This window comes from Macadamia integrifolia, unplaced genomic scaffold (assembly GCF_013358625.1).
Source record: "Macadamia integrifolia cultivar HAES 741 unplaced genomic scaffold, SCU_Mint_v3 scaffold2479, whole genome shotgun sequence".
NCBI lineage: Eukaryota > Viridiplantae > Streptophyta > Magnoliopsida > Proteales > Proteaceae > Macadamia > Macadamia integrifolia.
In genome coordinates, this window is record NW_024868742.1 from 41,013 (window position 1) to 66,356 (window position 25,344).

Below are 25,344 nucleotides of genomic sequence, written 5' to 3' on the forward strand. Positions count from 1 at the left end.
ACTAATGGCAACAAGAAAAGGTTAGATCACATGAAGAATTTGTGACAATGGGTCTTAAAAGTAGGATTGAATTCTTTTGTGGCACAACAATGCATCTGACGTGCATTCAGCTGCTAAAAACGTTAGGTACAGAGCCCAAAGCAATTACACGTAATCTAAAGCGTTTCTGAGTATTACATCCATGTTAGACGCCCTATTGCACCACATAGGATCCAAATCCTCTTAAAACAACCTCAATCTTCCCTTTTGTTAATTTAAGCTTGAAAATATCATCTCCACAGTAGGACGATACCTTAAAAATGATCATTTTCCTTTCTTATATTATTGTTTGAAACTTGAAGAAAGGAAATATGAATTTCTATCCTCCCCACTAGCTTTTTTGGACTATCCCACAGGACATGGGTGTAGGTGTACATTGCAATGTGGAGAGGAGGTTAGCCAAGAATAACAAGGTTTTAAAACTTGAGATCAATCTCATCCGATATTGATAATGTTACAAATCGGTATCAGTCAGGATCGAACAGATTTACCCGACCCTATTTTTTATTAAAAAAATTAGTAGTTTAAATCAGATACGGATTAAATCTGAGATTCTGAATCAAGGATTGGTCTCGAATCTCTCGATCAATACTGATACAATTCGGGCGATCCAATCCGACCAGGTCCGGTCCCATGTAAGCTTTGTTACAAATTTTCTCATATACTGTTGTGGGCCGCTGAAATCCAGAGGGATTAGGTATTAGTGCATCTCTCACTGAAAAGGACCCACCACCTCGCCTAACCGTTGATCAGGTGATGAAAACGGACAGGATTTAGGCGGAAGACATATTACCCTCCATTGTCCATATCAATCCGTCAAATTTTGGGCCCCACATCTTCCAGCTTCTAATCGCAATTAAGATTAGCTGGTAGGGGCCCACTTGCTTACAAATTTTGAAAATGGTTCGCTTAATTGAATAGAATAGACGATTAACTTATAAGCTCGTAGAATAAGATATATGGGATGAGGAGAATCTTTGTTTATTATTAAGAATCCAACGGTCCTTGTGGAGGGGCCCAAATTGAGCTTATGGACTTTTAAGTGTCACCAAACGTAGTCCTATTCAATGCTTTGTATCCTCACAACTTCGCAATAGAAAGAGAAGCTTTTGTTGGTGTTGACATTAATTAACATTTAAGTATGGTTTATTTGAACTATACATTAAGTGTTAGTTGTTATGTAAATTAACTTTTCTCATTAAACTTTTTGATTGCTTTTGAAGTTTTGAACTCTTGTGGGGGAGTGATGGAAGGAAAACCCATTTAAGGCAACTTACTACTAATAATATTATGGGAGAAAGGATATTAGCCTACTTTATTTAATAAATGAATTTATTTTTTTATAAAAAAAATTATGGAAGAAAGGATATTAGCCTACGCCCAGACACAACAGGCGCGAAAAGATTGTGTTGCTCTCGCTTTATAGGGCACTGAAGATATCTCGACACACCCTCCTGTTGGCCCCTACGTTGGCATGTTGCCTATGCCAATAGGGTAGCATGTTCTCCTACCCTAATATTATGGGAATTATTTTCTATCGAGAGTGCGGATCTTGCGTGTGTGCAAAGGCCAATGGGAGCACATGAGAAAATATCCACAAATATATCATTTTCTATTTCCCAGGGGTTGTGCCAGTCATTTTTGCTCCCCTATGTGTCTTGGTGCAGGGGCCCTTTTTCCCTAGTATTATGAGGATGTTTCTTTCCATATGAACATACAGAAAAGCATCTCTTAATGCCCTCACCTGGAAGTAAGATAAAATTTTCCTACTAACCAGGTAGCGGTTGTGGCCCAATCTCGACCCACCATATGTGCTCAGATCATAGTGGGATCCGTCACATGTTGAGTAATAAAAAAAATTTGAACATGTTGTGGGTTGGTATTAGACTACAACCGGGTAGGAGGAAATTTTGTCTTGCCTGCTTTGCAGGAAAATTTTATCCTTGAAAGTATACTAACATGCTTTATTTAATTTTTTTTTTTCACATATGAAAGAGTAATATAGCAATTCTGATAGATGGTATATTTATCGATTACTTTTACACCCAAAAAATATATTTAACGATTCTGATTGTAAGATCAAAGATTCAATATATTCTCTTATGTGTAGGCATATCATCCCATGTATGTCCATGCATCTCGAGATAGTCCTATGTTAGTACCCCTCCCTCCCTCCCTCCCTTCCTTCCTTTTTTTTTAGTGTTCTTTGATTTTTTTTTTCATTACTTAGAGGTCAAATTAAAAAATAAAAAATAAAAAATAAATAAAAATAAGTCTCACATAAACTGAAAGATATTTGTTATTGCACCTGCAAATCTACTTGAGTGAGAGTGTGCTTTAGGCAGGCCTAGAATGATTATGATCTCTCTCTAGCATATATGCATCTAAACCTTGTTTATGTTTTCCATAGATATCCTTAATCTAGATTAATATGATTAATCAATCAAGTACCAATACCTTGACAAACCAGGAAAGCCAAATTACTCTTCTTTCCTTTTCATTAAAAAAAATATATATATTCCAAGTCTTAACATACAATTACACCTCATAATCAAACACAACTATCTTACTAAAATCTAGAAACTCATTAGAAAACCATAACTCCGTTGCCAAATATAAGAGATAAGGAATTACAAGAAGCAATAAAAACAACAAAACACAATAGCAAAACCATACTCCCTATATAACCATAAGGATCAAAAGAATATATATACACTTGCTATAATATAGTAGCTTATCTTTTTATTTTTATTTTTATTTCTATTGATAATGACTTTCATATCTGATAAAATATATAAGAATTAATTATTATAGCTTTTCTAGGGTGCCTTAGTTTGTTTAACATAACAAGATAGAAAAATTGTAGCGATGCTAAAAGAAAAATAATACAAAGCACTAGAAGAAAATAGCTAGGTTATGTTTCACCAAACCAACTCATGATTTATAATAGAGATATGCTATCTTATGCATTCGAATGGTATTGCGAGCGTATTGAGAATAGGAAGAGAATTTTTATTGGAGGAAGAGAATTTTTATTGACTTCACATCATATGTTGTTTTTAGTTTTTATTATTAATTATTAGGTAGCAATTTTTTTTGTTAATAATAAAAACCTAAGGGAAAAAAATCGCTACCTAATCATATGCCCTTACATTTGAACATAAAGTTGTGAAAAGACTAACCAACCCCCTGATTAATCCTTATAATGATGCAATGACCACACAACCAGGTAGGAATCCTCAACCCAACAGCTAAATATAGATGTTGATTGACAATCATAATTAAGATAGAGGCATTGGAAATTGGGAGAGATCCTTATGAACAATTCCCAGTGGCTATGTAAATCTATGGGAAGGTTCTTTAGTGAACCGACAAGTATATTGGTCCTCAAAACTCCTGGCAAGCCATGCCTAGTTAGTTGCCTACAACTTTTGGCAGTGTTGTCCTGGGCCTTCACCACTTCACCAAAATAAAGTTACCTCTCTAAAGGTAATGCGAATTGGGAGAAGAGAGGGGTGGGGGTGGGGGTGGGGAGGGGGGACCTCCAACCTTTAAGACTTGCAGTGCAACCTACGTCCCATGCATGTCTGGATCGAAATGGACGAAATTAACTGTTACCCTACATAATGATCCGGGTTTAATTTGCTAAAGAAACAATTAATTGTTGTTTTAATTGGTATAGATGGGAGAATCAAACCACGTGTAAGTATAATTACAGCTCATAAAGGGTAATCATATGCTTTGGATTCTTAATTTATCTCAGTAACAGTTGATGATAATGGAAGATGTCATATCTTTTGGACTCTTCATCTTTTCTCAATTCTCCTCCATTAATGATATCTGTTAGGGTCGTGTGATGAAGTTCACCGTGCTCTCTAAGAGTCCAAGATTCCGTGGCCCCCCATCCCTTGAGTGGCTCTGATGGCTCGCAATGAACAGATTCTCGTTCACCGTAGCCTCAAGAAAACTCGATCCATCTAAGGAGTATGTAAACCTGTTTGAGATATTACATTAGAGCCCATGAGAGAGAAGTTAGGTTTAGGCTTAGGTTTGAAAAGTTAAAATGGTTAAAATGTCAATTACCTTGAGTTCATGAATCATGACCAAAATCTCACTAATCCACCAACCCATTTGGGAAGTTACAGTGAACTTTACCATGTATGAGTCCCACTTGCACGTGAATATGGAACGTATCTTGGGCCACAGATCTCACATCAATTCTGTTCATGTATGGCCCCTAGCTAACTTCTTCCAATGCTTTGTCGCTTTACTAGTGGGGCCCATGGGTCCACATATGCGAAAAAAGCCCACATCGAGTAAAGATTCTCCATTAAGTGTGAGGTGTCTGACTAGCGCGGTAGCACCTTATCTTTTCAGAAAATGAACTGGGCCTCGGATTCATTGAACTTTTATGTTAGAGGCCCAAGATTTGGATACGGATCGGTGGTATTGGTATCTGTGGAGGGTAGAATGGTCTAAAAATCGGTCGAATTTTTTTGGGGTAAAATGGTCCAGTCTGAGCTGATATAGTCAATCTGATATTAATATCGGTATCATTATCAGCACCATCAAGACTTAAGACCAGTATGGCCATCGATACTATACGCTAAAACCTTGCATTATCAATCAATTTTCATGTGTAACCCCAAGGGGTTAGTGTGGTTGGCTTAGAGGGGACACGGTACTCCGCCTCAGGAAGCAAGGTTTTGTGATCATCGTTGTTGCACCTAACTTCTTGGGGGCACCGCACGAGAGTTTCCATCTCGGACTGACTCGATCCTGTGTAAGCGGTGTCACAGTGATCCAAGGACTAGTCGGGTCAAAAGATCCGGACACCCTGGGTATAAACAAAAAATAAATAAATAAATAATTTTCCATGTTAAAAATATATGATCCCCAACGTATTGAAGAACTAATATAAGCATATATCATAGAAGCTGGGGTTTTTTTTTTTTTTTTAGTGGTCCTAACAAATGTTGTCATAGCTCTCCGAAGTCTCTCTTTCTGGCTCAGTCCTACAATGAAGTGGGTTTTTTCTTTCTTTTCTTGTTTCTTTTTTTTTTTTTTTTTTTTTTGGTTTTTTATTCTTTTAGATTTTTTTTCTTTTTTTTTTTAACCAATGTAGCATACAATTAGGAAATATTTTATGTCCATTTGTAATCCGAATAACAATGTTTTCAGTTTTTTACTTTAATACACTTCTTCTCTGTCAATTTAAAAAAAAAAATATATATATATATATATATATATGTTGTCATAGCTCTAAATTGTTTGGAAGGTGGTTATAGAGGTGGAATGTGAGAAAGGACACAAGTGCTTATAAACTAAGGTGTCATACGATCATCTCAAAATGGTTATTTCCTACAACTCTTTTATTTGATGAGAAAGGGTTTTCCATGCAGTTAATATACCATATGACCATCATCTCATAATGATTTTTTCTATAATTTTCTCTCTCCTCTTCAAATCATGTGGACCCATGTAGATGATATATATTATTTCTTGTACTCTAATTGATGTGGCGTGAGAGATTCCTTCCACATTAGCAGTGAAGGTTGGGGAACCCTCTCCCTTTAATTTCTTTAGTTAAGCTTACAACTTTTTCCCTAATACAACCCTCAATCCAACCCCCAAGGAAGGCCAATCCCAAAACGATCACCGGGCAAGGTCCTTATTGGTGCATTAGGTTCTAAGTTTCAGCACGTGGAATCGAAAATGAAATCTGCTTTCTTCTATTACAAATTGAATTGGATCGAAATTAGCCCAAACCCTAGGAAAAGGAATTAAGAAGAAAATTGTCATAGATTGTTTAGTTTTTAAAGTTTCTTATTCAAAAGTCTTACTGATTTGGCTATAAGAATAATTTTTTTATTGATTTTTTGTGATTTACATGGGTGAGGTGTAAGTGTATATAACCGGAGTTTACCCTTGGGTCTGAATTGTAAAACCAAACATGTTCAAGGGTTCCTCATTAGCAAAAAATGTATATAAAAAATAATTAAAATATAAAGATCAAAGAGCATTCAAAGCTGTATCTAAAACAAGTTTTAGGAATCGTATTATCGGAATTGTGGTTGACCCATTCGATAAAATCAGACTTGATTACATTGAATCAGCCAATTCTACCCATTTAACGGATTGAGTTCCCCTTCTCTTAAGATTAAATAAGAATTCCTTCATCGAACCTTGATACCATCGACTGCCCAAGGGAAGAATAGTGTCAACCCCAAACAATAGGGGTGGGAATCTGTGATGGGACAAGAGTGGCATCACATGGTCACATCATCAATGTAGGGGATTCTTCCTTTAATCAAAGGAGGTAGCGCAGTTGGTGAGCAACGAACTTGGTACAAGCCGTAAACTCAGACGTTCTGATTTCGACTTCTACTAGGCATGCCTTAGGCCACTCACACTGGGGTATTTAGTGCTCTTCACTACACCTTAGGCCACTCACATGGGGGTATTTAGTGTCCTTCACTGCTTTCAATAAAAGTTGAATGGTTCTCATTCAACCCTGATATGACCTGGTCCTTACGGTTGTGGGATCAGTATAGGTCGGCGGGACTACTCAAGCCGAAGGCCTAGATACCCGTTATTAGCAAAAAAAAAAAAAAGATTCTTCCTCCCCTACTGATGAAGGAAAACTTTGCCTTTAAACAATGACCAGGTTGGACCTTCTTATTGTGGTGGTTGTAGTTGAATGAGTTAAGTTAGAATCAATGGAAGCTGCATAAATATATTTTGTTGTGTATGCATTGTCACTTAAGTAGTGGACGATAAACGTAACATGGTGTTTTTGTTTCACGTAAGTGTAATCTAAGATCTTAGCTCCATTTTTTATTTTTTCTAGTAATTAGAAATCTATTGAAAGGCATGTGAAAATCATATGGAATGTGAAATATATGACTCTATCAACTACAAAGTGGAATTTGGTCAAACTGTTGTACATGTCATAGACATGATTTTTTACGCTGACTCAAAGCATTGTGCTCCTTAGGATCAAAGTGAAATTACAAGTGAGAAAATATGATAAATCATGGTGAAATGATATGATATCTTTACAGTTTGATTCAAAAATTAGGTAATCCAAGCAGAGAGAGAGAGAGAGAGAGAGAGAGAGAGAGCCTCCAACAAACAACTGTGGATAGCAAGAGCTTTGCCAACAAAAATATCTCCAAAAGAAATCACCACAAATTTGGCAAATACTGGCTGACCTGATCTCGAATAACCAAACCAATCCCACTCTTTTGATTGTCTAGACTCCATGAATCATCACAGTTCATCTTGAGGAAAGGCTAGGAAGGAGCTAGGAGACCAAAGTTGTGTTGGCTTTGTCACAAGAGGAACCTACCTAAATGTGGATCCGATTGTTGAAGTCAATCTTCTAAGTAAGACCTACCTTCAAGACTTTTTCCCCTTCCAATATGCTTCTCCAAGCCAATAGGGGCTATCCTAACTTTGCCTCCAAGAAAATTCACACTTAGTAAACTATAAGGCTTTCATATGTTTCTCCAAGTACTCAAAAAATAGTCTCCATGCCAACTTAGTAAGGCCTTGTTATGTGAGGCTGGGTCTCTAAAATCAAGATATTGGGGGACCATTCACTCTGCAAGAGAAGGTCAGGGAGAATGGGTTCAAACTAGAACTGCCGGCCACTTTGAATTCAATGTTGATCAGCTGAGATTGAAAAAGCCCTCCATGTTGGATGAGCAACTAAACCTAAAGTTGAGTTGGAGATCGACGACCTCATTCCTGATCGACAGCCATTGTCAACCAAAAACCGACCAATCTAAAGAGAACCCGAAGAAGAGGGCTAAGCTCTCACCATGATCTTTAGATGGTCACAAATTTTACCAAGACACCTAGTGGATATTAACAGTCCACTTTCCCACCCCAAAAGAAATTGTCTGCTTCACTCCTAAATGCTAGGGTGTTCCCAAGAAGCAGCTGGACATCATGGCCAAGTGGTATTTAACCATCTTGCCCCAAGACCCTAACTATTTACTAGAATAGAAGCCCATTTTGATGCAATTATATTTTACAAACCAATCAAACATTAACATTTGGAATCCTGCTTCAAGATTACTGAATCAGGGATGAGATTGATGCTTATTGATTTTAATTCCACCTATATCAAAGTCGATAGAAACTCAAAAATGAAATCACAAAAGAAACAAAGATTTCATATACATATATATTTTTTTTGTAAATATCATTTCATTCAGAAGCACGTGAGGAACATGAGGTAGAAGGATTATAGGGTTCCTTTAACCATGGAGTGGAACTCGATCAAATTGTTGTATATGCAATAGATAGGGCTTCCTGGCTAGAGTATCCGTCACATAGTTGATTCTCTTGGAATAGAGGAGAGAAATTAAATAAATAAAGGACAAGATGATGGATATCTGCAACAATCGATTGGATTGATGAAGGGGCTACTCTGTATGGCTGCTGGAGCAGAGAAATAAGTTCCAAGCAATCTGATTTTGCAATAATATCGTCCAAACCATGAGTAATGCACTCTAGTAAACCACTTCTTAATGCCAAGGCTTCACCATCCAGAATGCTTCCAAATACTAACCTCCGATTTGGCTAAAGCAATCCTCCCTTCATGATCTTTGATGACCATTCCCATGCCACATCTTTTGTGATCAGAATTCCAATGCATCACAGTTTAGTTTAAAGTAGGGATGAGAAAGGGGCATCCAAATTGTAGACCATTTTGCTCTGTAAATTGTTTTAATGCAAAAGATCCACACGTTTTTGTGTGCAAATTCTTTTGCATGCCAAGAGACATAAAGAGATGAGACCCTGTCTCTCCCCTTTTCCAGGCTATGTTTAGTAGCCAAGAGAAGAAAAGAAAAGAAAAAAGAATTTGGAAAAGAAAGGAGAAGAAAAGAAAAGAAATGATGAGAAAAAAAAATATGTATATTTGGTACCATTAGAAGAGAAGAAAATAAAATTTTTTACATTTTCTCATGTTTTCTTGTGTTTTTGGCCAGATTTTTTTATTTTTAGAGCAAAAAAAAACTTCACAACTCCCAAGAAGAACTCACAATTCTCAAGAGGAATTTTAAAATTTTAAATCTGAATCTTCTCTTAATGAGGACGGACCAAACAAAGAAAAAATTTTAAACCAAGAAAAAAATACAATTTAATTTTTTCTTTTCTTTTCTTTTCTTCTCTTGGCTACCAAACATAGCCTGAATTAGTACTCTTAAGGCAAGCTCCTCCCTTTTTTTCTTTTTTATTCATTAAAACTTAGGAACAAGGATCTAGTTATCGGGCCGGTATCTATTGATATTGGTCTGAATCTGTGTGGATTAGTAACTTTTTCCCTTACTTTTCACAAAAAAAAAAAAAAATTTGTTACGATACCCCTAAATTGATATTGGTAACAAATCCGGATTAATTAAGTATTAATATCGATCTCAAAAATACTAATACAATACGAGTGATACGATACCGGTACTTAGAACCATGCTTAGGAATTGTGTTACAAGAGGTGATTTCATTCAGGATTATAAAAGAAAGAGATTTAATAAGTTAAAAGAAGAGCAAAATATAAAAAATGATTAAAAGAAGAAAAAAAAAACAACTCCTCCAATCAAAATCCGGTGATTCACCGTATCCAATGCCAATTCCAAAATTCCAATTCCTCAAACTAAGTCCCGACTCCCGATCATTTTAGCTTGGATCTTCTTCTTAATCGTTTTAGCAGACCATTTTGGTTTTTTGGGCCCACCATATCCAGAAATATGTGGCCGTATTTGTTGATCCCTGCAAACTCAGTCTATCTTCTTCAACAGAACATTGGGAGTTCTCTCTCTCTCTCTCTCTCTCTTCTGTGTCTGTCTCAGTATCGACCTCAACCGAAAAAATAAAGGGACTGTGGAAGAAGAAAAGGGAGAGAAAAAAAATGTATTTTGCACCTTCGGTTCCACGCCTCCATTCTCCATTTATCTCTTGCCCACACAAGTTCTCTGCTTCTCCCTATACCAAATCCAACATAAATCAACGCTCACCCACTTCGTATCCATCTATAAGAGCTGTGGATCTCGATCAAAACACGGTATTCTCCATTCAATCTCTCCCTTTTTCTTCTGCTACTTTCTTTAACTAAAAAGGGGTTTAAGTTCAGATTCTAATTCTGTAAGCATCAGATTGTGGCGATCTCAGTTGGGGTTGCGAGCGTCGCTATTGGGATAGGAATACCAGTCTTTTATGAAACTCAAATCGATAACGCTGTAAGTCTCTCTTGAAATGTGGCTTTGATTTTGATTCAATTCTTCCTCTTTTCCTTCATTCTAATGTAGATTTTTTGGTTGCAGGCAAAGCGAGAGAACACGCAACCTTGCTTCCCCTGTGATGGAACCGGTGCCCGTAAGTTCTGTAATGGCTTAGAACTGAGCGTTTCAAATTTTCAATTTCTTTAGGAAGACATTGTTCTCTTAGGGCTTCTGCTCCTTTTTCTTGGAAGGGATGAAATGGTGATTGCAGAAACTGTCTCTAATCATGGAATGGCCCACCTAACCATTTCTTATTGGTGAGGGGAGTGAAGACAATATCTGATTTAGAGAAGCTGGACCATTCAATTAATAGACCAAAGTAATTTGGGTTAGGTTGGGCTACTTTGGAACCTTCCGGGACAATAGCATGAAAGAACTGTCAATCCTAACCCATAAAATTTTGGACAAAGTTTTCTTGGATTAGGCTTATCTTCAATTCTTAATCATTCAATTCTTGTTTCTCTCTGTGCATGCAACACTTCAATTTCAAAATCCATCAATTGTGAACTTTGAAGCATTTAAGGTCTTAAAAATGAATTTTGTAATTCAAAAAACTTTTCATTGATTTTTTAAAATATACACGTCGCTTACGGGGAGAATTAGACAAGAATTGGAGACGACTCCAATTCAGCTTTCCTTCACCACTCTATCATATGGTTAAGAGATTTAGGCTGCTTTGAAGGTACTTTGCTCACTACTTATAATACAACTCAACTCAGTCTTGTTCCAATTAAATGGGTACATGAATCTTCTTTCTTCATTTGGTTCTATTCGAAGACATACTAACCTATATGCAATTCTTTCTTCACCAATTCTCCTAGAGTCATTTTAAAATCTGCTTCCTTTTTATTCCATTGTAAAAAAGAGATCCCTTACCCCATGTTCTACTAGTGGTTCTTTTTAGTTCCTCAAATTTAAACTACATTGTTGCTCTCATTCGAGATTTTTTTATTTTTATTTTTTTTGAGAACCTCATTCGAGCATTCAAATAAATTATTGGAGTTATTTCTAAATTAACCCTAATTTATTCAGTCATTGTGTATCTTTTTTATTTTTACTATTCATCCATCTCAAAAATACTTATTTCAACTATGGTTAATTTTTTTTTATAACGTCATTTCTTAACAGTAACATTCAAACTCCATATCATTTCTTCTTGTATAACTGTCCTATAAAAGAATTGGGCCATAGATGATGCAAAATAAATGATAGATGATGCAAAATAAATGAACTAAAAAGGGAGAAGGGGAGGGGGGAGTGGGGAGGGGGGAGGGGGGAAGAGTTGTATGCCATTGTGGGCTTGTCATATCATGAATTCAAGATTAACACCTCTTAATAAAGAGGAGTTTACCCGCGAGATGGTAACAAGGGTAATTAAGGGTCTTAATTTGAGTCAGGTTTTGGCTGAAACCTAACACTAACACATAAATGATGTTAACATCAGAGAGATGCAGATTTTGTATGGGAGCAGGGTCTGTGAGTGTAGAGCTTGGAGGAGATGAGAAGGAAGTCTCACGCTGCATCAACTGTGATGGTGTAGGCTCCTTGACTTGCACCACCTGTCAAGGCTCTGGAATTCAACCTCGTTACCTTGATCGCAGGTATCTTTCAGTCTTTACATTTTTCTTCTGTTTCTTTGAGAGATAACAAGGGTAACACCTTACCAAAGACTATTTGGGAGAAGGTTGGGCATGTCACAACTCTAGGAATTTAGCGGCTCAACCAATGGGAGGTTGGGATGGAGGGGTCCATGAGAGACTTTTTCAAGTGAGAGAAGAAAGGCAAAAACAGTGATGGGCACAGCTTTTGCATGGCCAACCTTTACCCTAATATTTGGGGCTCAAAAAAATTTAAGTCCATTTATCCTAAGCAACCAATTGCTTCTCCTGGAAAAGCTGGAAAAGGCCCTTATTTGATAACCAGATACCTCTTTCTACTTGTCTTGGTTGCCTTTTTGTAAATTTACACAAAAACATATGCAAAGAGAGGACCTAACATGGGATGTGATTTTTGTATTTGAACAGAGAGTTCAAAGATGATGACTAGAGATTTTGTAGCACCAGATAGTAGCTGCTGGAATATTAAAGTCACAATTAACAAGACCGGCCTGAGAATGAGCACATTTTGTTTTAACCATTCATGTCCCATAAATTAAATTGATTCTATATTATATTAATGAAAATCTTCTTCCATTACAATATTTTTGTGTACAAGTCCTCGCTATCTCACAAATTTTTCAATTGACATGGGCAAACCATACTCCTAAAACAAAATCTGGTCCAAAAGAATAGGATCTTGATTAATTTTTCTAAATACATCGGCATTCAATGACAGATGATTTCATGCTTATGGATTAGCCACATATCAAATTCTAGACTCAAATTTAATAAAATAGCCATGTATGTCCACACATTCTTTTATTTTTCAACCATCTGTATATGTCCATGCACTCACCCATGGTTTATAAATTTTCAAAGCTACATTTTGCCACATGGTGATCTCTATTAGGACTATAACATAAAACATAAAACATATTGCAATAACCTTGCGATCTACCTATCAACAAAATTTGACCCCATCTAATCAACCATATGAGATATATTTGGGCTGTCTTGACAAGCTTACAAGGCCGGGACATCCTGTACTTTTAAGTCTTAAATCTTATATGTTCTTGGGCGACAGCTTCCTGGATCATTTTATTTAGGGAAGAGAGAGAGAGAGGGGGTGCTGGCTGAAGGCATGCACATAACCCACAGGAACACTTGCCCTATTTTCTTCACAATACTAATGCATAACTATAGTAACACAATAACAATCATTACTTAATTTGCTACAAAAGACTAAATCTAACAAAACCTTTCTTCCAAGAGAAAGGATACAGGGAAGGGAAGATAAGGCAGAAAAACCCAAAAACCTAAACTGGCATTGCACAAATCTGTGAGAAACGTAAATAAGAAATGAGAAGCAGAAGTACCTAGCACAGGGATGAAGGTGTCCTACTGACCATGCAAAAAAAATTGATAGAACTACAAACTGCCTCCCGGCCAAATGCTGAAATAATCTAAATTTCCATTTATCCAGTTGTCCATGATTTGTCTTCCCATGCAGAATCTTCGCCATGGCTGATTTTGAAAACATATGCTTATAATCTTCAGCTTTAAGTCACTGCCTTCTGAAAGGGAATTTAGGTAGAAAGATGTGATTAGCAGTTGCATAAATGTTCCTATTGCTGAAGGAGGTTTGCATGCTAGCGTCTGTTGACATATCTAACAAGCCTAATGTGTTTAGGCGGCATCTTTTGAACGAAAGTCAAAAACATTCTTTCAACCCTTGTCCCCCACCCACCCCGGAGAAAAAAATTTGTTCCAAACATATTAAAATGAAATAGAATAAAAGTAGGACCTACTCTTTACCTTGTTATTAACACAAGCACGAACTTCATATCTAAGTTGAGTCCATGAGCATGCATCCTGACAAATTAGGGAAAAAAAAACAGCTTTCTCAATCCTTGAAATCTATTATTCAACTGATAAATTTTAAAGACTAACCCACCAAATCATCCATAAGTTCAAAATATGTATCCGAACATTCTCTCCAAAGAATAGAAGAAGAAAGAGAGAGAGACTCAGGGCCAAGGAGTAACCTGTCACTGGAGGGATATTTTTTCTACAAGCCCCATCTAAAGCTAGGATTAAGCAGTGCCTTTGTCTTTCAGTTGGTCTTCCCTTTTGAGAGCATAAAATTCCAGCATTTCCTCTTCCACAGGATGAGTTTTGCCTACTATAGCAAGGCAATGCAAAGGTGCTCCAAAATCAACCATGAGTATTTCTCTCATTGGACCTGCAACTACCATCTGATCTTCGCTGCCAAGGCGGGCAAAACCAACACAAGTTGTGTCTTCGTTGTATGCTGAAGATCATTCAATGACACAGAAGACAGACACATAACCATTAATGCCATTGGTCCCTTTTCCTTTTCTCAAACAATAGAAATACTCTACAAGAAAGAATGGAATAATTGAAGATGCTAGCTTCGTGAAGTGCATTGAAGCAGAAAACAGTAAGTACTGGAATAATTCCATTTGACTCCATCCGCCCTACTGCTGTAGTAATGAGACAAATCCAAGGCAGTTGGGCATAAAGAAAATATCCCTTACAAAATGGGAAGGGCATACAGAAAAATTGAAAAGAAAAAAGTTCCCTACAGTAGCAGCAACCCTCTGTGCAAACCAGGTTCCTGACATCCACTCGTGTCAAATACCTTATGACAAATTAGTTCCAATAAAGTATCTTCTCAAAAAACAAAATAATATGCCATTTCTGGTTTTACAAGTGGGCATGAAATGTCTGACATGCTGAACCAATATGTACAAGGTCAATTGTCACACGAGTTTCTCCATGCATTCTATCATCCACCTCTTCCCAGTAAACAAAAATAATGTGCCAGCTCTAGTTTATGAGTGGGGATGGAAAACACTGACATGCTAAACCCTAGTGAATAAGGTCAACTGTCATACCAGATTCTCCACGCATTTTTTCAACCTCCAACAGTTGTTCAATGGCAATGTTAATTGTCATGTATCTTGGCTCCTCATATTGCTTTTTTCCTCTGGAAATAATCAACGGACAGTCATAGAAAGGAATGAAAAACTTGAAGGCAGTTCGGAAATAACAGACGCAACAAGTAACCAAAATTTCTCAGGCAAAACAAAGGCATCAATTTATTTTGAGTTCTCACCTGCACAAAGATTCCAGTGATGGTTCTTTCACACGTATATCTGCAGATCTATGACATATCAGCATACAACCAGTAGAAAGAGTTATTTTTACAGGGTTTCTCACAAAGAAAGGGCAAGCAACTTTGAAGGGGAAACGTTTACTTTCCATGAAGAACCAAAAAGAGATGGCTTATCTTTCTTAATGAAGTTTCTCACATGAACCACTTATGATAATGATGGGCATTCTAATCAGTATTCTGGTTAATAAACATAGTCCAATAGGTCCAAAGGATCCTAATTGAGAAATTGTATGCGATGCAGATCAAAGCATGAATAAGAGGACACAAATCAGAGTCAGAAAACACGGTTCATGTGAACGGTAACACGTGACACTGTTCACGTGAACGGTAAATTAGGTCAATCTCTTCTATTTTAATTTCCTATTTTGTTAGTCAAAGAAGTTCTTATTTTGTAACTTAGGTTAGTTTCCTTTTTATCATTAGTTGTTAGTTTCTAATTCACTCTTACTTGGTTACGAAGTTAGAAGGTTCTATTTCCAGCATTAGTTTCCTCTTTTTGTTACGTCCTTGTGTCCAAGCAATGTAAGGTTATTTAAAGTCCAACAATTATAATGAAAAGAAAGATTTGAAGTAAACAAAAAATACTGGCTCTGCTGTTGTGTTGTGGGATGCAGTTGGGTGAGATGCCTAAATCAAGGTGTGAGATGCCCATTCACTAATTCTCCATCCCCCTTCTCAAACCCTCCATTGATTCTCTTTCTTTTCTTTATTTTCTTCTTTGTTTCAGTTTGTCAGAGGGTGATTTGAGAGTGGAACGGACATTGTTTGAAGACTCTACAATTATCCTTCGACAAAGACTCAGGATCAGCTACGAAACAGAGATTGGTTCCAGCAAATCTCCAAGTTTCTTTTTCCTTGTTCAAGCACCAAATCTCCCAGATCTGTAAGCACCTTGGCCAAACCTTTTCAGGTCTTGTTCCTGGCCACAAGAGAGGCACTTAACCAGCCGCTTGCTGTCTTCCGAGGCCTGTAGCAGCTTCAGCAACTTTTTGTCTCAAAGTTTCCTAATCTGGCCCCCAGATTAAGAACCAGCAGATCTCCCTCATCTGCGGACAAAACCAACAGTCCTTTGAAGGACTAATTGAGTAACATAAGGAGGCCAATTGATCAAAATTTGGTGGCCATTGGAGTCCTCTAGCTGCTGTTCTTGAAGGCCAACTTTAGTTACCTAATTGGGAACCTCTTCTCAGATCTCCCAAACCTGAGATCAGTTTGTAAAACCTTTTGGAGGGTTTGTTTAGCTCCACGAGAGAAGCATTCGATCAAAATTTGAGCTCCATCAGAGCTCCCTACAACCAGCTGCAAGCTTCCTCCTATTCAGCCAGATTTGAACTTTGGTTCTAAATCTGATTTCAGACTTGAAGTTGTGGGATCCTGACTGGGGTTGGGTAGTTCCTACCAGCCTTACATTAGCATGGGTCTTTCAAATGGAGTTTTACCAAGTGTCTTTTTGATGCAGATAAAACACATAAGTGGGCATATTTTAGTGGAAATAAGCCTTGGTTTGTGTTACATGTGCATTGGGTATTTGGTCCAATGGGTTTTCACTGTAATTGGTCAGTTTAATGGGCCTAAAATATGGGCAGGATTAAGAATACAGAATTTATATGATAGTGAAATTGTGGGGTTTGTTTAGAGTTCTATTTTTACTATTATATTGTAACAGTGGGGCTGGATTAGGTTACTATAAATCCAGTCTAGTTTCAGCCCCATTTCTTATTATTTTATAGAATCCTAGTCAACTATGTCCACCTTCAAAGCAAGCAATTGGCAGCTTAGTTTGAGTTTAGAGTTTTTCATTTAAACATATGTAAGGGTTCTACCCTACCCGCATATTTGATGAATTAATGAAAGGCTTTTGCTTTGCTTTAGCCTGTTGATTCAGGGTTGGATCAGTGGGATTCAGGTGTTTTAACTCTTGTGGATTCAAGAGGGTGGTACTGAACCTTGGTGGGATTCCTGATTATATCTTCTTTTTCTTCTTTGTCCTTTCTTCTATCAAATCAAGTAAGTTTCTGAACAACATTTCTATCTTCAACATACTAAGTTCTGCCATTCTTTTCAATTGTGTTTGCTTATATAAATATTGTTCCGTTTGTTAGGTTTCAGTCCTGTTCTTATTCAGTTTTCAGTTTCTGAATTCTAGTCCCAAGTTCTGTTTTCAAATCTTCTTCTAATGGAATTTCACCTTTCCTACTTGAAGTCAATTTTTTCAAAAACTATGTTTTCTAATCTGAGTTCAGAATATTGTTCTACTTATTAGTTACTGTTAATTCTATTCTGTGTCATAAAGTTTCTGCCATTGATTTCAGCAATCCTACTTCAAGTCTGATTCCCAAAAATCTAAATTTTTTTAATCTGGTTTACCATTCTGTTTCCTGTTTTCTTTTACTGTTTATTCAATTTTTCTAACTCTTAACTGAAGTTTTGATAAGAACTCTAAACCCTTTTTATGTTTTTTGGATGGGGATAAGAACTCTAATCTGTCATGCAATTCCGTGGAACTTGAACTATCCTACTCTCCCAGTAGGATTCCCCAATATCTGTGGATCTGTCCATCTTATTCAGACCAAACTAGACAGAATAACCTACCCAATCAAGAACAGCGTTCAACCAGAATTTGAGCATAACCAAGTCCTTTTTGAGTTATTTAAAAATTTTTCCTAATCTGGTTGCCTTTTTTTATATTTTCTGGGATCCTGTCACAAGCTGGTCTTACACTGAATCTCACTGGTTACCTTTTGGCCGAAATAAGTTTTTTCCCTTGGCACTAGCATGAATGGTTATAACACCCAATTAATATTGTTAAAGACCAGAAGAACTAATTATAGATGTACAGACGGAAGGCAAGTACAATTACAAACTTTACAAACAGAAATCTTCTACAAAATCACATTGGGTGATAATGCCTAGGAGCACTAATCTGTTGCTTTCTTATACCCTCAAGAAACAAACTCTCTACAGAGCCAGCACCTTAAATGAGCAAAACCCTAAGACAGTAATAACTAGAGGCTGAAAAGTAATATAAGTAAGTACCTAACAAGCAAAGTGTATGTAATCCAAGTACACGGTTTCTCTGAATCTTCTCATAGAAACTGTCAGGCCTCCACGTCTCAGTGAAGAATGGTATGGAGACAGTTTCTCCATATCGGTAGAGTTGCAAACCACAAACTCCAATAGCATTCATTACTGATGCATTGTGTATGACCTTGATTTCCACACCCAACTTCTTGGCTCGGACAACCAGATCAGAATGTGTTGTAGCTCTGTTTTCCGCATAAAAAATAAACAGCTATATGAGGATGGCAATTACATTAGAAAACAAAATCATGACATAAGAGAAACATTATACCGAGTCAAAAAAAGAAAAAGAAAAAGAAAAAAAGGGGGGGTTTAAAAACTTTGCAATGTTTTGCATATGCTATTGATGTGCAAAGCATAAACATACAACTGTTCCTCGAAGCTTAAAGTGGAAACTGTTCTAGTAAGCAGGTAAGATACACCACTAATCCAATTATGAGGCAAAAGCAACAAAGGTTGACCACATTGAGCAACAGGAATTTACTAACGCGCATTAACCACATTGGGCAATAGGAATTTACAAATTTACTAACACACACTAATCCTCCAGTTCATCAATCAAAATACCCCAAGATAAGGCAAGCAGAATACTTCTGTGAGTCCACAATCTATAAATCCAACTCAGGAAAACATCAAAATTTTGTGACAGTTACGATAACTGTATCAAACAATTCACAGAATTCTGAGAGCCTAATCATAATAATTAAGACAAAGAAAAAAACATAAATGCAAAATCATAGAAAATAATGTAGGTTACCCAAAAGGATCCCCGACAACCAGGAAGGCCACATTAGAACCCCCAGACTCCGCCAACAGATCATCAGCCTGTTCTTCAACCTTTTCTCTGTCTGCAAGTATGATGGGCCTCCCATATAACTCTTCCTGCCAAGCAAAAATCTCACATTAATAAGGAAAAGGTAGAGATACGAATTCATCAACCGATACAAGTAATAAGCATCTGATCAGAACAATATGTAAAAGAGAAGCCAGTTACCAAAGTCGAAAGGCCATCAGAAGAGAGACCAAACGACAGGAGAGAAGTGTAGGCTTCCATGTACACTTTATCACATTTTCTCACAGCCTCCAGACCTCTAAGGGTGATATCTCTCTCGTCTCCCAGACCCAGACCTATTATATACAACATCTCTCTTCCGTTTCTCCGAGCTTCAAGCAGTACAATAGATACTAAATGAGTCTTGATCACAGTTAGTAAGTTCAGGTACAGCAAAAAAAAGAAGAATAATACATACGGGTATTCAACTGAATCAGTAATACTTTTAAAAATGTGACCCTACAAAACATTTACGACAATAATACAGTATGCGTTTAATACGTATTTAATACATTCATATGTAAAAATCCAAAAATAAAAAATGCAGGCATATATTCAGTATGCAACAGGCATGTACATCTTCTAAAAAACAAAGCAATAGCATCTAAACTATGACTTTATCAAAAGGAAACCTGACAACTAAAGAAAAGCATAGAATCTTGAGAGCAGAATGAGAATTCAAAAAACCAGAACAGAGAAAAGGGAGTTTGTTCCGTGAAGGAAAAAAACACGAGACTATAAAAAATGCAAAATAGCAACATAGACAAATTTCAGAGAACAAGAAACAGGGTCACTGACCTGAGCTAAATCACGTAGCTGTGTGCAAGTGAGGGCCTTCTGTAATCAGCAACTACCCCAAATGCCCTGAGAAAAAGAAAAAAACCATTTAGTAGACCACCAATGCATATTCATGACTAGTATTCTCGGAGAGAGAGAGAGAGAGAGAGAGAAGCAAAATGTTGTGCTTGGATCTGCTTAAAAAAAATATGATAGGAACGGCTTCAGTGATCCAGTCAGAGTCCGGTCGACCGGATACTTACTGCTAGACTTCTGGTTGACCGGATCCTACCAGTTCGAACGGAAAGGGTTCGGTCAGAATGGGTCTTGGGCTTGGTCTTTTGTCCTTATTTTTTGGACAGGCTGCACAGAAACAGCCATATCTTGACCATATGAACTCACATTGAGATTCGAAATGCGTTGATTTCGTAACTCAAACACTACATCTTTGTAGAAGAATACATCTTTGTAGAAGAATACATCTTCTGATACTAAATTTTGAAATGGCTAAAATGCCCTTGAACATGGAGATTGCTGTTTTCTCAGCAATAGTTAAGACATGTTATTTTTAGCATGTTCCTCCTAACCTTATTTAGGTCATGACTCTTGGCCATTTGGTATTTACTAAGGTCATTCTAAGGCACTGAAGATGTTTTTATGCAAATGCTCATGAGTGTGTGTAGTGCATGTAGTGTGTATGCACTATTACATATGACAAATAAAAATCTTCTTTTGTCTTTGTGGGCGGTCTTCAACAGTATTCATGTCGATCTTCAAGTCTCCAAGTGTTAATGTTTTGATATATTCCTCGAGTACCAATATCTTTACATCTTGATTCCTTAGAGTTTTGGAGTGTGGACATATCCCCAACATATATTTCATATTTTTTTTTCTGGGTCAGCATATTTCATAAATGGTTACATCAGGTTAAGAACTGAGGAGTATTTACATCTAAAAATGGATTTACATGCTTGATTATCCTTATATCATTTAAGAAGAAAAATTGTATCAGTAAAATTACGCCTTGTAGGGCTTACATCCAAACCCTGTTCCAAACTTATTCTTCTCCAGGCTTTTCCCTAACCCCAGCCCCCCCCCCCCCCCCCCCCTTTTTAGGTTCTTTTTTAACCAGCAATGTGCATCCCAAAAGCTCTGTAATGGGTTGCAATTGAGATATTGATTTTTCACTATCTTAAGACTGCCACTATCTAGTAATCAACTCAAACAGTGCATATTGATTTCGATTGAGATTATGGTTTTTCACTTGCCAACATGGATGCCTTAAGGATTCAAACCCCCAGCTCAGAAGACTAAACAAAAGCAAGTAATTGACCAAAACAAATAAGAAAAAATAAAATTAAAAACTCCACCCAACATAACCAACTCTAATCCGAGCAACCTTCAGATTCTCATAAGCACGATTAAACAGAAAAAATGACTCATACACGAGACATTTCTCTGGAAAAGGTTACCTGAAATGAAGTAACAATAACCTGCCACTGCAATAACGCTTTCCGCCGCTGCAACTTTTTCCGCCACCGATGGAAAGAGAAATGGAGAAAAGGAAGCGAGCAGATCTCCGTTGATGCACGCCCTTGGTCGCTGGTCGCCGGCCACAGGGAACGAAGACGGAGAAGCAACGGGCAACGGGCAACGGGCAACGGGCAACGGGCAATGGGCAAGGGGGCTAGGGACCTTCAGGGATTTGGCTCGTCGCCAATTCTTGCCTCTCTAATTCCTTTCCAATTCCACTTAGGATTGCAACACCTGGCCTACACAAGATCCAACGGTTGCAAGTTCAAACCTCAAAACTGCCACATTTTTTCAAAAACCACAAGTGGTTTGGTTTTTTAAACCACAACTCTTTTTGAAACTCACGCCCAATATCCCCAATACCTGCAGCTTTCTTGAGTCTCTCACTTCCCCACCCTTTCTCTTTTTCTGGTTTTGGATTTCAGACCTTTGGTACATACAATCCAGGAGAGCAAATCCACTTAATAGTACTACTATACTAACACTGCACTAAGTTCATATGACACAGCTACCACTAACTAGTGTACTAGTACTGGTAAAGCTCCCTTTATCAGGTATTGGATTGCTTCATCAAGGAACCTTACCAACATCTATTCCGGAAGCAGCAAACAGAAACTTCAAGAATGGCTCCTTTAATAAAATTCTTTACTGCTACAAACTTAAACTTTCATCCTCCTTCCTTCCTTCCTTCCTTCATCCATTTTCTCCTCTTCTCTTCTTTCTCTTCTGAGGTAACTCAGGTTAGTATTCTTTAATGACTCTCCGGCTTTGATTTTGTCTTCGCTTCATGTTTGGTCAGTTGGCTTTTTTATTCAAAAAAAAAAAAATCTTCTTTCTTCCTCACGGCAATGGCCACATCTTTTAATCCTTTTTTTTTTTTTAATCTAATTCTAATTTTAAGAACCAAATCTGTTATCATTTGTCAATCGTCGTCGTTTTCTATTTATTATAATAACAACAAGAAGGATTTCAATTATTTTCTCCCGTGGATATGAACAGAACTAGTCTCACTAACGTTGGTTTCATCTTCGATTTCAGTTTACTAGGAGGAAAGGTAGGTACGGGAAGTCAAGCATAAAGGAGGGATTTTTCCATGGCTAAGATCAAAATTTTGTTTGCAGGCATGGAGAATGATTCTTGGATTACGTCTCTTACCTGTGCAAGCTCTGTTATTCAAAGGTTTAACACATTACCCAGAAGCTCTGTTATTCAAAGGTTTAACACATTACCCAGTTACTTCCTGATAGAGAACCCTTAGGGAAGGAAGGGGAAATCAGAGTAGAGATGGGGAAAAAGAGGATCACACTCAAACATTCATTCAATAATCAAATTGCTCTCTAAATCTTCAGTCGATTACAACCAATATATAGGAAAATAGGAACATGAAATTAGAAACTTAACTGGAATGGAAACTAGCCTAAATTAGAAAACCACTATAAAAAGGAAACCAGAGCAAGAAAATAAATCCTACTCCTACGTTCAAGTCTGGAAACTAAAAGTATGAAATAAAATACTAGGTAAACTACTAATTTTATTTCCAACCCTTGTTGGACCAAAACCCTGGGCTAGACCGATTCTTCTTGGTTCTTGGCTTCCAAAGCCGGTCATGCTGGTCCAACCAAGAAAGGGCAGCCGTATCTGCATCAACTCTCCTCCTCTGAAAAGAACTCGACTCCGTCGAGTTAGGGAAAAGACCGAGGAGACCGTCTGAAGGAATACGCTGAATGAGGAATGATCCTACCATCTTCTTGAGCTTAATTTCAGGGAGATCTTTGGCAGGATGAAACTTCATAGTCTTGTTGGCATGCTTGAAGGCATAGGTATTGGCATAGCCACAATGTTGTACTTTCTTATCAAACAACCAAGGTCGACCAAGAAGGATGTGGCACACCTTCAGAGGGAGGACATCACATTGGACTGTATCCTTAAATCCACCAATAGAATATATGACCAAGCACTTATCTGTGATTTTGAGATTAGTGTTGTTCACCCAAGCAACCTTGTAAGGATTAGGATGTGGTTCTGTACTCAATCCCAGCTTACGAACAGTGTCTTCAGAGACATCATTAGTGCAACTGCCTCCATCAATGACCAAGGTTAGCAACTGATCATTGCACTTCACACGAGTCTGAAAAATACTTCTGCGGCGCCAATCTTCATTTTCAGTGGCCTTTTGAGTGGTCAACACATGACGAATGACATAAAAAGGATGTTGGTCATCGTCACTGAGAGTGTCATTGACTTCACCTGTTGCACGCTCTTCTCTTAAATCAACTGTGTCAGAACCAAGTTGTTCTTCGGGAATATATGGTATAGGAGAATCCTTATCAATAAAAGCAACCAAACGGCTGGGACATTGGGCACTGATATGTCCAAATCCATGGCATGAGTAGCACCGAACTGTGAATTTTGAAGAATCAGAAGGTTTATCTGAACCACGCCGAGGGGGTGAATATGGGCGAGTAGGCCGTGAAGATGACATTTCAGAAATATGTCGAGGTGGAGAATATGGCCGACTGGGTCGTGAAGAAACCGTAGATGTAGCATTTGCTTGTGGCTTGCTAGATGACCTCTCTTGGGTAGGAGATTGTTGCCAAACGGAACTAGTACCTCGAGAAAAAGTATCTGCAAAATTTCTCCGGTTGTATGGGCGTTTCAGACTTTCCTCAACCTGATATGCTACTTGTACGGCGTCTTCCATTGTGGGTAGTCGACTAGATGCAAGGGCAGCACTAAGTTGAGGGTGCAGACCATTGCGAAATTGGGCCACTAAGACTTCTTCATTCCACTCAAAGTCAAAACGAGTGGCCAAATAATAAAATCTAGCAACATACTCTTCAATGGTCAAATTCTCTTGTTTCAACTGTGCAAACCTGAGATGCATGTGTTGCTTGTAATCAGAAGGCAAGAATCGCCGATTCATGACTTCATACATTTCAGCCCAAGTAGTGACCAATCCAATGCCTCGGGTTCGGTTCTATTGTTGTTGCTTGATCCACCAGACTCGAGCCATGCCTTTCAGTTTGGCCTCTGCAAATAGGATCTTTCGAGCCTCAGTCAACCCGTACCATCTGAAAAATGTATCTAAACTATGAATCCAGTCAAGGTACAATTCTGGATTATTGTCTCCATAAAAATCAAGGACATCCAGTTTTGCTGCTCTTTCTGCTCCATCATCATGTCTACCAGTCCCATATGGTGGTGGAGGTGGTGGTGGTGGTGTATGATGTGGTGGTGGTGGTGGTGTTACTGGCAGATCCTGTGGAGTGGTGTTTGGAAGAATCCCCAGACTGAATGGGACTCTTTCCTTTATCTGCTGTCACCAAACGATCAATAGAAACTTGCATAGATTCCACCATTGTCTTTAGGGACGTGACCATGTTAGTGAGGGCATCAAATTTTGTATCAGTTTCTCCTTTATAGGAATTCAGCTGTTGAACAACTTCACTATTGGCTACTATGGTAATGAGTAACAAAATAACACTCAAAGAATAATGGTAGAATAGTAAATAATTGGAGGCTTAAAGGCAGGGACAGAATAGTAAATTTTTTTTTTTTTGGGAAGTTCAAATTAAACCACAAAAGGGTGTGTCAGTTACGTGTGGGACAGGGGTTTGATTTGGAAATAAAAATTATATGGGACAAAAGGGGAATAAAGGAGAAAGGGAGGGGTATTTTAGGAAATAAAAGATAAATAAAAGAAAAAGGAACAAAAGGGGAATCGTGGGGGTGGGTTTTACCGACCAAGGAGGTGTCTCCTTCTAGGAGATGGAACCAGAGGAGAAAGGCGGAAGCAAATCGACCAGGCATGTTCCTCGCTCTCTCTCTTCTTCTTCGTCTTCTTCTTTCTTCTCGATTCTTTTTCTCTTTTTTCTTTGCCGTCGGACACAGAGAGGAGGCGGCGGCGGCTGCTGTCGGAAGGGACGGAGAAGGCGGAGGGCAGGTGGTGCTGCCGGAAGGAACAGAGAAGGCCGAGGGCAAGGAGGGTTTGGGTTT

At 37.9% G+C, this 25,344-nt stretch overlaps 2 protein-coding genes across 3 annotated transcripts; one reads left to right on the forward strand and one right to left on the reverse strand.

The window, feature by feature from the left end:
• The first annotated feature begins 9,831 nt into the window (after positions 1-9,831).
• On the forward strand, positions 9,832-12,526 carry LOC122066590 (protein disulfide-isomerase LQY1, chloroplastic). The gene is made up of 5 exons (XM_042630422.1): positions 9,832-10,111; positions 10,203-10,286; positions 10,371-10,422; positions 11,773-11,929; positions 12,353-12,526. Exons 1-5 carry the CDS (start codon positions 9,959-9,961, stop codon positions 12,372-12,374), a joined length of 468 nt encoding a protein of 155 aa, XP_042486356.1. The 5' UTR covers positions 9,832-9,958; the 3' UTR covers positions 12,375-12,526.
• A 572-nt stretch (positions 12,527-13,098) lies between these two features.
• On the reverse strand, positions 13,099-21,606 carry LOC122066589 (probable diphthine methyl ester synthase). Of its 2 annotated transcripts, none has more exons than XM_042630421.1 (10): positions 21,288-21,606; positions 19,837-19,902; positions 19,201-19,370; positions 18,964-19,088; positions 18,162-18,391; positions 15,066-15,105; positions 14,845-14,936; positions 13,972-14,237; positions 13,742-13,798; positions 13,099-13,497 (listed from the first exon to the last, which is right to left on the reverse strand). In XM_042630421.1, exons 3-8 carry the CDS (start codon positions 19,348-19,350, stop codon positions 14,020-14,022), a joined length of 855 nt encoding a protein of 284 aa, XP_042486355.1. In that variant the 5' UTR covers positions 19,351-19,370; positions 19,837-19,902; positions 21,288-21,606; the 3' UTR covers positions 13,099-13,497; positions 13,742-13,798; positions 13,972-14,019. The 2 variants fall into 2 exon arrangements, with proteins under 2 accessions (XP_042486355.1, XP_042486354.1); XM_042630420.1 differs by having other exon boundaries at positions 13,099-13,500; positions 21,288-21,605.
• Positions 21,607-25,344: the final 3,738 nt, after the last annotated feature.